The following is a 12,776-nucleotide window of genomic DNA, read 5'->3' as shown; positions in this document are numbered from 1 at the left end:
TCTTGTCTACCGCTCCCGATGTTATTTGTTTTATGTGTGTGTTTGTCTTTCTGTGTGATTAATGTTCGCTCTTTCACGAGCCTCGATCTTGTATACAAAACAAAAAAAACAAAAAACAAAACAAAACAAAACAAAACAAAAAAAAAAAAAAAAAAAAAAAAAAAAAAAAAAAAAAAAAAAAAAAAAAAAAAAAAAAAAAAAAAAAAAAAAAAAAAAAAAAAAAAAAAAAAAAAAAAAAAAAAAAAAAAAAAAAAAAAAAAAAAAAAAAAAAAAAAGAGGGCTGAATGGTAATGAGGATTTTCTTTTATAATAAAACTTCAAATCAATTTATATCATTGTTTGAAACATTTTGTGCACCAGTTTAAATATTTAAATGGGTGTAAGGGCACTACATTCGTTAAAAAATGCTCATGTAGGTGGGAAAAGGTGATTTTTACACTTCCTTCCAATGTTTAGTGTGTGATGAAAACACGTATTATAGACGATGACAAGGTTAAGATCTGGTTAGATTTGCCACGAGGATCAAACTCAAAAATGTGTCCTGAAATATAATATATAATGGTTGAGCCACTGCTATTGTCAGTTGACTAATGTCTTTCATCGCTTTCACATTATAAATATTGTATCACATTAATGGGTCATGCAAGGTAGGTTTTATATTACTGGCAGGTGATATTTAATTTTGTAGATCATTATTAATTTATTCGAGACATTTTTCCCCACCACCTGTTTCATTCATCAGTCTAGGGCAAGCCAGGACTTTTGAACATTCATTTGCATGAAGTGCCCTATGGCTGGTTAGAAACAACAATGACTGGAGCCGGCCAACTGATTGGTGGACTGGTTGAATGGGAACCTTTGGTGGATCATGAGTGAGGATTTATGGGACAGTAGGTACGAGGTAGTTGTCGTTGAGAAGACGGGGAATCGAGACAGAGCAGTCAAGGGGAAAGGCCAGTCGTGTCCTGCTTTTGAAACTGGTCCATCTATCAAACGTATGATGCTCAATCTTGCACAGGGTCGAAGACTGTAAGCGTGAACAGGTGATCTCCTCAACAGTGGCTTTGCACACAGCTTTGATATTTTAGCAGCCAATCTTTTCCCAGGACTTGCTCTTTTCAGCTCAACTCAACTCGTCTTCCTTTCAAATCTGCAGTTTTTTTTTTTTGTTATTTTCCCCCCTTTTCATTCTACTTCCTGTGTTTTACTTTATTCCCTCCCATGTTCATTAGCTTCCCCTGCTGACACACAGCGTTCATTAGTTATAATAATTGATTTATCGGTTCTTGTATTCTTTGTTTTTGTGTGTATGGGAATCAACTGTTTCAACTGTTTACTGTTTCAACTGTTTCAATCAACTGTTTACTTTAAATTAAGATGGCGTTACCTGTTCACTTCCAGTGTGCAATTTAGCTAATAACTAAATAAGTTGGAATATTAAGAGAAAGAGTATTAATTTGGCACATTTGACCACCTGAGATCATATGTATAAGATGTCACCTGCCCACTAGAGGTGTGTGACGACATCTAATCTCTTTCTAAACACTCACTTGCTGACCATGGTAAGAGATCCATGGGTTCGTTTTACCCTGTGGCGTATCACTTCCTGAGATGGGAGAAGGGTGGACTTTGGACCGTGCCTAAATAAAGGGCTTGTGCTGCTCACTCATTCTTCATTTAATTGATTGATTTATCTGCTTGCAGACTGCAAGCATGTCCCACTTGTATTTCATACACTGCACGGTTATTAACGTGAAATTTCACGAGAATAAACCGTACATGTTGTGAAAGTTTGAATGTGTAAGACTTTGATCATTCTGGAAATTCTCAAGCATTCTCCTAATTTTTCATATTGGCTGCTTGACACCAGTGTTGGTTTTGCGTTTCCAGTTATTGCGGTTTTGTGGCAGCTATGTTGACAAAGCCTGTGAAGTCAGCCTTTGAGTTCTTTATCATACTTGGTGTGCTATGGGATTCGCATATTGTGACCACGAGGCATGCTACTTCCATGGCATGGCGTGCCAAATCTTCAGTCATCACAAATCCAAAGACAAACCTTTCTTTGCCCACAATGTAGAACTCTCTGCCCGTCGTCACCACAGTCAGCAACAATCCCCCAGGCTTGAGTAGCTTAGCCAAATGAGTTACAGCATCTATAAAATTCTTCTCATCTGTGCACGCAGCCTCGAGGCAGAAAGAGCTAATTATGCAATCAAACGGAGCTCGATCGGTGTCCAACGGTGGATCATGGCGGACATCACAGTGCATCACTGCTCGGACACGTTTCCGAAGCTTTGCAGCCTTTTCTTCCCAGGATACTCTGCAGCAAAGACACATAATCAAATGTAAACGGGTGCAGGAAAGAGCAATTTTTCCCTATACAGTCTGTGCTACAGGCCGCCCCAATAGCAGAACCACATGTGCAAGGGTATGGGGAGGAGCCGTGGTTAGCATCATGCCATATCTGTTTCTGGTGATCTATTGGTTTAGCTTTCTTGGAATTAGAGAAACTACCAGGCAGCAGGAATGACGATTCCTCTGTTGCCCCATAGTTCTGTCTGTCTCCACACGACATAGCGACCCACTGCTACAAAAAAAAAAAAATTCACATAACGCACTCTGCAATTGAGCTTTGAGGCATGATCACTCATACCTTGGGTTCAATCCCACCACACAGCACCAGTGTGAGGATCATTGCCTATGGATAACTCCAAAAGGATGGCGAGTCTTCAAAGACCACGAACGTGTCGTTCATGCCACTCATCTTGGGCCGGCTACCCACGCCCAGCATCGTGTTACTGTTGAGTTGATGGTCGCAGAGTATCGTGCCGTCAGCTACGTAATCAATGTTAATCAATTGGTCAAGCAGAACCAAGTTATGCACTGCTTCCTGCTATCCATAGCCCAATTAGTCTGGACAATTAGACCCCCAGTTGACCTTACACCGAACTCAGGACACTAATTATTTCGAAGATGTATTCAGGCAAAGCACGTATTTACAAGGAGGCTACTTACAAACACATCTCCATGGCACATATACATTCCTCTTATCAGCTATGTGTCATTCGCGCAATCGGATGCCATTGTCAGTTACTTATCGCCTTTACAATAATGGCGCCAATCTTCCATCCGACAATGGAAGGTACAGAGATGAAAAAGTTAAAGATGGGGATGAACCAAGCCCCTTCACACCTTGCACTATCTGGATTGAGCTAACGCTGTCTGGCAGCTCTGCCACAAATGGCCATCCTTGTCCGAGTCCACCTCGCTCCGTGTTGGCCCCGTGCCGAACCGTTGTGTCTCTCCGCACGCCTGGGAATGGTGGTGTTAGCAGCACCGACTCATAGCGGAGTTTGGTGGCAATGATTGGGTGATGACTAGGCGAAAGCTCTGAAGTGGGGTAAAGCTCAAGGTCATGGAGGAGAGAGGAGTTGGAATAGAAATGAGAAGTAGAAACAATCATCAAACAGACCCAGCAGACAGAGATGACTGCCAAAGCCAGAGACAGACTCCCAAAGCCCAAGCCAAAAACCCGAACGACTCTCAAAGCTAGATCCCAGGCAGCAGTAGCGGGAGAAGCTCAGATGACTTGTGTGCTCTTCTTTTATTGTGGACGCTCCCTCCCCTTTCACCACCCAACCCCTCACCCTGTCATTGGTGGAATCTCTGCTCAGCAGAGGGGACTCTCTTCTCCACTCATGATTGGTGCATCCGTTATCCCAATCCTAGTGGCAATTCGGGATTGGCCCTCCGGATCATGGTGCGGAGCACTGCCGGCAAAGGTTTTGGCACGCTCTCACCTTTAATGATTTATCGATGGGCCATCTGGTGTGGACTTCCTGAGAGGAAATGCACGAAGCCAGTTTGACACGGTTTGAGAGATTTGTGAGGAGGTTTTGGAAAGAGAGGACAAAGGTGTTCTCCATTGAGATTTAGCAGAGAAAAAGGCGGGAAAGTGTCTTTGTGCAGTGAGGTGCAAGAAATGGCTGCAGATAAGAATGTAGAAGTAGGAAAAGAACATGTTTTCAACATCTATCTTTACACTCGCAACACATACCTGCTTACATGAACACAGTATATTTAAATATCAAGACCCAATCACGTCTCTCACTCGGAATTGGAGGGAATAACCAATTAGCTCTCACCTAATCAATTACACAGGTGGCTAGGATTTCCATAAATGAACCCCCATGCTCTTGTACCAAAAGAAAGCTGTATAAAGGAACCAAGAAGATCAACACAATGTTAGCTTTCTATATTAACTGATATTGGTATTGCACATGGAACATGCTTGGGAGCCTCAGTGGTGCACGTTTGTCAACGCTGTCTCGCCAACAAGTAATGAAACCTGTCCGGCGGCTGAGAGGGCATGTCGCATTGGGATTCTCATGTATGTGCTACTCGTGATGTCACATTGGGATTCTCATGTATGTGCTACTCGTGAATGTGTGTTGTTGTAGAGGAACCCAGGAGCGGTTTGAAAGAGCAAAGGGCTGACTTTGCTGCTGACTTGATTTTATTATATTGCGTTAAGCTGAGCATCTTCAAGTGCTTGTCTTGGCTCGGAGAGGTTCTTTTATTCTCCTGAACGAGTCGGTTTTTTTCAAACGTTGCAAAGTATACCTCACACCTTTGTAGAAGATATTCAGCTTTTCTGCTATCTTCTTCATAGTGTGTGCTTCTTCTCTTTTACACAAGGTTTTACACATGTTTAATGAACTTTAAACCCTCTCTGTCTTATCACAAACATGACACTGCATAATCGTGCACATTCAAACACAATCCTTAAGCTGACAGGTCCCTACTTCCTTACATCGAGATTTGCTTCCTACTCGCATGCGGTCCATGCTACTCTATACAGTTCTATATCTTCGAAGGTAATCTCTAACCCCCTCCCACTGCCCCCCATAAATTTAACAATATATTTCCATATACAGTACCCCAGCCTACGTCATTAATTGGTTCCATAAGCCGTGACGTAACTCGGTTTTTGACGTAAACCGGGCGTAATGCCTTAAAAATGCCTTGAAATGAAGACAAACACCGTAAAACTAGAGTAAATAACTCGCGAAAGTATATAACTATCGCTAAACCTTAAAGAACACTAAAAACACATTTTGGTCATATTTTTTAATGAGTAATGAACACAATTAATAAATGAATTTGTAAAGAATAATAAATAAAATTAATAAGATTATGTTATTCACCTTAAACATGGCGTCTCTTCTGAACACAAACACACATTTTAGCAGTCTTAGCCGGCGGCGCTTTTTCAGTGACGTATGCGAGAATACGTTCCCTATCATGAATGATGGTCGATACCATGGACCATGGCAGCCCTAAGGCATAGACCTTATCGCGAATCGGTAAATATCAACAGATGGCGCTCCACCGCAAAGCATGATGGGATCGAAAAGGGGGCAAACGTAAACACGAACCCAGAAGAGGAAGCGTCTGTCTACAATCGACGTTGTGTTTACGGAAAGGAAGATGGCTAATGTGAAAGAAATTCAGCGTTTTTTGGCATTAAAATCCAGCGATTTAAAGAAATATTTGAGGGAAAGGGGGGTTCCCATTGGAGAAGAGAAACAACCTGCTTATGCAAGAACAGTTCCTGAATGTTGAAACCTCGATCGGCCATACAAATATCGCCGGGCTGGAACTTGTCTACAATGTTCGTCATCTTTACAATTTTTTTGTCCGACGTGTTTCCTCCTGTAGGTTTGGAAATGTATGAAATTGTTCCGCTTGGTGTAACACCAACAAGGCACTTGAGAGTAGGTCTTGACTTATATTGGCTGTACACTTGCGAACAAAACTTGGGAGACGGTACTTTGTCCTAATCCAAAGCGAAATGCGAGGTCCTCCTCGCGAAGATTAAGCCGAAGCTTCATGAGTGTCATGAATAGTTGATCCTCTAAAGATTGAGATCGCTTAACTCCGAGGTTTGTAGTATTGTTTATTTGCCAGGTCTTGTCTTCCATTGATAATTTCCCCTTATAATAATGAAGGTTCTGTGCATGAGGGGATACTTCTGCTAATAACCACTTAAACAGGTCATAACTAGGTAAACCTGTATAAAGTTTCACAAGTTCATCACAGTTTGCTATGTCCGAAACAGTAAGCTTCTTGTTACATCCTGCAATGGCGGCTTTCAGTTTTGCGACGGTGTCCTTGGCTTGCAAATACTTGGCTCATGAGCTGATCACAGTTCACAGTTAATTTGTTAATTTGTCACAGTAAAAAAGTCCTAAAAGTAGTTTAAAGTGGTAAGGATCACATAGTGTGTCAAAGTGACAGCGACCGCTGGCGGCGCTATTGCCCCTTTTCCGATCCCATAACGCATTGCGGTTCCGATTTGCGATAAGGTCTAAGCGCTATCACCGACACTTTTTCACCTTTTTCATACCTTTTAATCAGATTTAACTTATCTTCCATCGTAACCACATTACGCTTGGAAACACGAGCACTATCCTTCTTAGGACCCATGGCTAACACACACAGTAAAGGAATACTGTACGTCGCCTCTGTTTTGAATGACAACCAGCAGCTACGCGTACGTACAGTATACTATACGTACATTTTAAAAATATTTTTAATGTGCTTTTTATTGTATTTTAAATTGTTTTTTAGCTTCTTTTATTGTTAATTTATGTACTATTTTATTTATTTTAAATATATTTTTAAGGAAAAATGAATTTTTTTCACGTCCGTAGGAGTGACGTAAAGTCGCACATAATGACGTTCGCTGAACTGAAATTTACTCTAGAAGAGTGGCGTAAAGTCGGATTTGACGTAGGTCGAAATGGCGTAAAACGGGGTATGACTGTGTGTGTGTGTGTGTGTATGTATATATATATATATATATATATATATATATATATATATATATATACATACAGACTTGGCATTTAATATGGAATATTTTTTTGTGGGGGTGAACTTACTTTTCAAGATGACTTAGAACCAAAAGTTCATTGGAATTATGTTGAAATTATTCTAGATTTTGTTAATGTGACCTTTAAAAGAAACAAAAACCACAACTGACATTTCGAAGCAAATAAATTGATCCTTGAAAGTGATGTAAACTGATATCGAACTCAATTCACGGACAGTACTGTGCTAAACTTCTGTACGTTTTCCAGAAGTATCTCTTTATTTTGCACATTAGCCAAAAATTTTTTCAACAAAAACAAAAGCTAAATTATGACTGGGATTACGGACAGTAAAATTACAGTTCAGTACTTCGTGTAACCCCCATGAGCATTCAGGAGAGCACATACACGTCGAGGCATGCTGTTCACGAGATTTGCCAAGGTTTGGACTGGAATCGCTTGCGATGCATTGACAATAGCCTGCTGCAATTCACGCACAGAGGCAGGCTGCTGGTCCAAGTTGTCGATTTGACGCGTTAATTCTGCCCACAAGTTCTCTATCGGATTCATATCCGGGGGCATGGCAGGCCACTCCATATGCTCTACACCACGGTCGGCAAGAAAGTGTTGGATCATGCGAGCATGATGAGGCCGTGCATTGTCATCTTGGAAGACAAAGCTTCCTCGAAAGGCTGCACGAGCAAATGGAAGCAATGTTTCTTCCAGAATGACCCTGTACTTGAACTGGTTCAGGTTTCCATTCAGAACAACCAGGTCAGTTTTGCGCCCTGCATGAAAAGCAGCCCAAACGGTCACCCCACCACCTCCAGCTTGGACTCTTGGCACTATACAATCTTCATTGTGGGCTTCATGCACTTGTCTGTGCACTCGGACGTGGCCATCTTGACGACAGACCAGAAATCTAGACTCGTCACTGAAGGTCACGTGATTCCAGTGTCCTGGCTGCCATTGACGGTGCTCTCTGGCCCACTGCAATCGGCGCTGGCTGTGTTGTCTGGTCAGGCGTGGCTTTCTCAGGGGACGCCTGGCACGATAGCCTTCTTGAACCAGTTGTTGGTTGACTAGCCTTCTGGATACAGGCACATTTGTCAGTTGCTGCCACTCAGCCCTAAGCCGATTAGCTGACTTGGCACGGCCATTGCAGACTAACCGGTGCAGCTGGCGATCATCTCTCCTTGTGGTTCTGCATGGACGTCCTGGCCTCGGTATTGGAGTAAGGACACCCCTCTGAGCTTTCGTTTCAGGATCTTTGACACCTGACCTTGAGTGATGCCATACTGCCGAGCAATAGCACGCTGTTTCATGCCAGAATTTCGTACAGCCACCACTCCATGACAAACAGCATTGTCAAGTTGACGGACCATCTCCAGAGGAAGCGGCAATAACTTTTGTAGACGTGCAGCAGTTGTTTTCCACTAATACAGAACGCAACAACCCTTATATACCCGATTGTGAAGCCAATCGTCAAATGTACCTGTCCTTACATTTTGTCACGCCACCTGTGATATATATATATTTTTTTTTTTTTTTTTTTTTTTTTTGTATACAAGATCGAGGCTCGTGAAAGAGCGAACATTAATCACACAGAAAGACAAACCGACACATAAAACATATAACATCGGGAGCGGTAGACAAGATGGGGAGAGAGGGGGAAGGACACAAACACAACATTTGAGAGCAGGGACCGAGAGACATGGAGACATCGAGAGATCTGAGAGAGGGCGAGGGCTTTGGGGGGGGGGGGGGGGCATGGGAAGGGGGCGGTGAGAGAGGTATAAAACATATGGACACTGCCAGGACTTCCAGGAAAGAAGTTGGAATTTCAAACAAGGTGGATCTGGGGTGAATTAGCGGGGGTAGAAAAGATCAAGGTTTTGGATGGGGGAAGATAAGAGATGGTGGTGAACAGCTGTTTTAAAGACCTGGAGGGAGGAGTGGGATTGAAGGGAGTGAGGGAGTTTGTTCCAGAGGCGGGAGAAAAGAGGAATGAAAGAGTGAAGGTGAGCAGAGAGCCGAGATTTCGGCAGTTTAACCATCAGAGGGTTGCTGGCAGATCTTGTGCGACCTGTAGGAATATTTGGGGGACAGAGCACAGAGAGAGCTGGGGGTGCAAGGCCGGAGAGGAGTCGGTAGAAGACAGAAAGACCACCTACCTGCCTGCGGTGAGTGAGTGAAAGGCCCTCAGAGATAGCTTCATCGCGGGAGATTCCAATAATTCTGAAAGCTTTGGTTTCAACAGCGTGAAGCCGAGCTAGGTGTGAGGCAGGAGCACCGGCCCATAGGGGAGAACAGTATTCCATTGAGCTGCGGATGAAAGCCTTGTATGTGGTGAGGAGCTCAGGTGTGCCGAGGAAGGACTTCGCACGACGGAGGATGCCCAGTCGGCGACTGGCTTTGGAGGCCAGCTTGGAAATGTGGTTTTCCCAAGAAAGATCATGGCAGATAGTGAGACCCAAAATCTTGAGCGACAGAACTTCTTGGAGAGGATTGTTGAGAAAGTAGATGGGAGGGTTGTCCAGTCGATCTTTTCGGAGAGACATAGTAAGAGTGTGAGATTTGTCAGGATTGAAAGACATGTTCCACTTGTTTGACCAGTCTGATTTTGTCCAGGTCTTCAGAGAGTGAGGAGGCAGCAGACTGCCGATCTGAGGGAAGAGGAATGGAGCGGCAGAGAGTGGAGTCATCAGCAAAGAGATAGAGAGGATTTTCCAGAGAGTCAGAGAGATCATTGATGAAGACCAGAAAAAGCACGGGGCCCAGAACACTGCCTTGGGGAACTCCAGCCTGAACAGGAAGAGGAGATGAGAGAAACCCATTCAGGGCCACACGTTGACGACGACTAGAAAGGAAGTCCGCCAGCCATGCGTGGAGATTTCCATGGATACCAAAGGAGGAGAGTTTAGTGAGCAGAGCGGGGTGCCAGACCGTGTCGAAGGCACGTGATATGTCGAGGGAGACAGCTCTAATTTCCGACTCCTACTCCGACTATAATTCTGTTATTGACTTCTTGCTGCGAAAGACAATCAGTGACATGGTTCTTTCAACAAAGACATCACCGAAGGGTAAAAGAAACTCACCAGATTAATATACTGAGTTCAGAAAGTAAACCCGTCAAGAAAAAAAAAAAAATTCCATATTAAATGCCAAGTCTGTATATATATATATATATATATATATATATATATATATATATATATATATATATATATATATATATATATATATATATATACATATATATATATATATATATATATATATACATATATACGTATATACGTATATACGTATGTACGTATATATGTATGTACGTATATACGTATATATGTATATACGTATATATATATATATGTATATATATATATGTGTGTGTATATATATATATATATGGGATGGCTGCCGCTTCCGGTCCGGTCTGAAGAGGACGCAGGCGTCACATGCTCGCCGCTTCTTCGACTGGGCCACTGTCTGTGGCTTGCTTTTTTGGTGGTCGTGCGGATTTTTTGGCCATTGAGTCTGCCCTCCGCACAGTCCCGGCTCTGCTCCCTGCTTCGCCTACCCGGCTCCTTCGCCTGCTCGCTGTTTCCTCGGGCACGCTCTCGTGGGTTGTGTCCTTCGCAGCGGTGTGGCGGTGGTTTTCCCGCCGTGATCTTGATTTGTAGCGGCGGCGGTTGATTGCCGCTGCATTTCCCGCTTTGCCGTGATCAACCTTGGCCTCGTGGTCGTCTCTTTGCTCCTGTCTGCCCTCTGCTTGGTCCCGACTCTGCTCCTGGCTTCACCTACCTGGCTCCTTCGTCTCCTTCGTTTCCTTGGGCCTGCTCCCGTGCGTTGGGACCATTGTTTCACCTCCTCAACCTTGGCCTCGTGCTCGCCTCTCCGCTCCTGCCTGGCATGGCTCTGCGGTACTCCGCCGCAAGGCTCCTTCTGCTCAATACCCGCTCCACCCCATCATGCATCTCTGCCATCAAATCAAATGGACTCCTCCGACGACCCAGGTACATTCACCGTGGCTCCGGTCGTAAGTTTGTATATGTACAATCAGGTCACTCCATCCCCGTCCTCTGGTCGGCTCAGCGCACTCCCACTCATCGTCCCACCGCACCTAGTCACGGAAACGCACAAAATCGCACCTCCTGCCTGCGAACCCTGGCTAAATCACCTGAATTCATCCCCGCTGTTCAAAACAACATCAGGCTCACCCTGTTCAACACCCGGTCCCTCAACAACAAATGCCTCATCCTGAACGAATACATCCTGGATAACAAACTGGACTTTCTCTGTCTCACCGAAACCTGGCAACAACCACTGGACTACTACACTCTCAACCTCACCACACCCAAATGGATATTCCTACGTCAATAAACCACGCTCGGAGGGCCGAGGTGGTGGAATTGCCGTTATCCACCGTCAAGACATCAGGACCAGCCTCATCCCCATCGCCTCATCCTCATCCTTTGAACACCTGGCTTTTAAACTCTCTGGTCGCACGCAGTCAGTCATGGCTGTCGTCTACCGCCCTCCCAAACCACACCCATTATTCCTGTCTGACTTCTCCTACTTTCTGACCCAGCTATGTTCCCTCTCCCCCTCAATCCTCCTCCTTGGTGATTTCAATATCCACATGGACTCCACTGACTCCACAATAACCACTGACTTCACTGATTTACTCACCTGCTTTAACCTCACTCAACATGTCAACTTTCCTACGCATATCCGTGGTCACATTTTGGACCTTGTCTGCTCCACTGGATTAATTTTGCACCATCTCTCTGGCTCCGACCTCACCCTCTCTGACCACTTAGCCATCACTATGACCATCAACATCCCCACCCCAACACCAAGACATTGTCGCACTATCAACTTCCGTAAGCTAAACGCTCTTTCACCTTCCTCATTCTCATCCACCCTCTCTGAAAAAATGTCCACTTCTCCCTTCATTGACCTCCACACCCCTTCCGACCTCACTAACTACTACAACCACACTCTCTCCTCCTGCCTTGACCAGATTGCGCCTGTAAAAACCAAAACAGTTTCTTTCACCCATTCTGCTCCCTGGTTTACCCCTGAACTCCGCCTGATGAAATCCCGTGCCCGCCAACTTGAAAGACTCCGCAATAAAACAGGTCTCACAGTTCACTCCCAAGCCTACAAGGACCACCTACAACACTACAAAGATGCCCTCTCCCACGCCCGCTCCGCCTACTACTCTCAAATTATCCACTCTGGCTCCGGAAACCCAAAAGCACTCTTCTCGACAATAAACAAACTCCTCCGCCCCCTGGACACCACCACCCAGTCATTCACAGTAGACAACTGCATCTCCTTCCTTTCTTTCTTCCAACGCAAAATTGACAACATCTACAACAGCTTGACCACCGCCGCACCCGCTCCCCCTCCAACCACCTGCCCCCCCCTTATCCTGCCTTCCCCTGTCTCAATTCTCCCCGGTCTCCCCTACTGACCTCTCTGAACTCATAGGAATGAAAACTGCCACCTGCACCCTTGACCCCATCCCCTCCAGCTTTGTCAAGGCCTCCCTCCCTGCTCTCTCTCCACTTATCATTGCAACAATAAACTCCTCCCTGTCTACAGGCATCGTCCCACCATCCCTCAAAATTGCTGCTGTTACCCCCCCATTCTAAAAAAACCTGGTCTAAACCCTGACACCCTAAACAACTTCAGATCCATCTCCAACCTACCCTTTCTGTCGAAAGTTTTGGAACGCGCTGTAACCACTCAACTCAAACATCACCTCTCTGCCAATAACCCTGTATGAAACATTCCAATCCGGATTCCGCTCCAACCACAGTACTGAAACTGCTCTCCTCAAAATCACCAACGACCTTCTCCTCTCCTCTGACGCTGGCAACCTCAACATTC

General features: G+C 44.6%; 1 protein-coding gene across 1 annotated transcript in view; it reads right to left on the bottom strand.

Annotated features, from left to right (window-relative positions):
* Window positions 1–1,176: 1,176 nt before the first annotated feature.
* The window catches only part of LOC137427911 (indolethylamine N-methyltransferase-like), a 28,601-nt gene continuing 17,001 nt past the window's right edge, over window positions 1,177–12,776 (bottom strand). Inside the window, exon 4 of the mRNA XM_068117720.2 lies at window positions 1,177–2,320. Within this exon, the coding sequence (XP_067973821.2) occupies window positions 1,891–2,320 (430 nt within the window). The 3' untranslated portion in view covers window positions 1,177–1,890. The remainder of the gene's footprint in view (window positions 2,321–12,776) is intronic.

Source organism: Myxine glutinosa, chromosome 5 (assembly GCF_964187855.1).
Source record: "Myxine glutinosa chromosome 5, kmMyxGlut1.1, whole genome shotgun sequence".
In the NCBI taxonomy this organism is placed as follows: Eukaryota; Metazoa; Chordata; class Myxini; order Myxiniformes; family Myxinidae; genus Myxine; species Myxine glutinosa.
The sequence above is the reverse complement of the archived record's forward strand: the minus strand, read 5'-3'. Positions and strand labels throughout refer to the sequence as shown.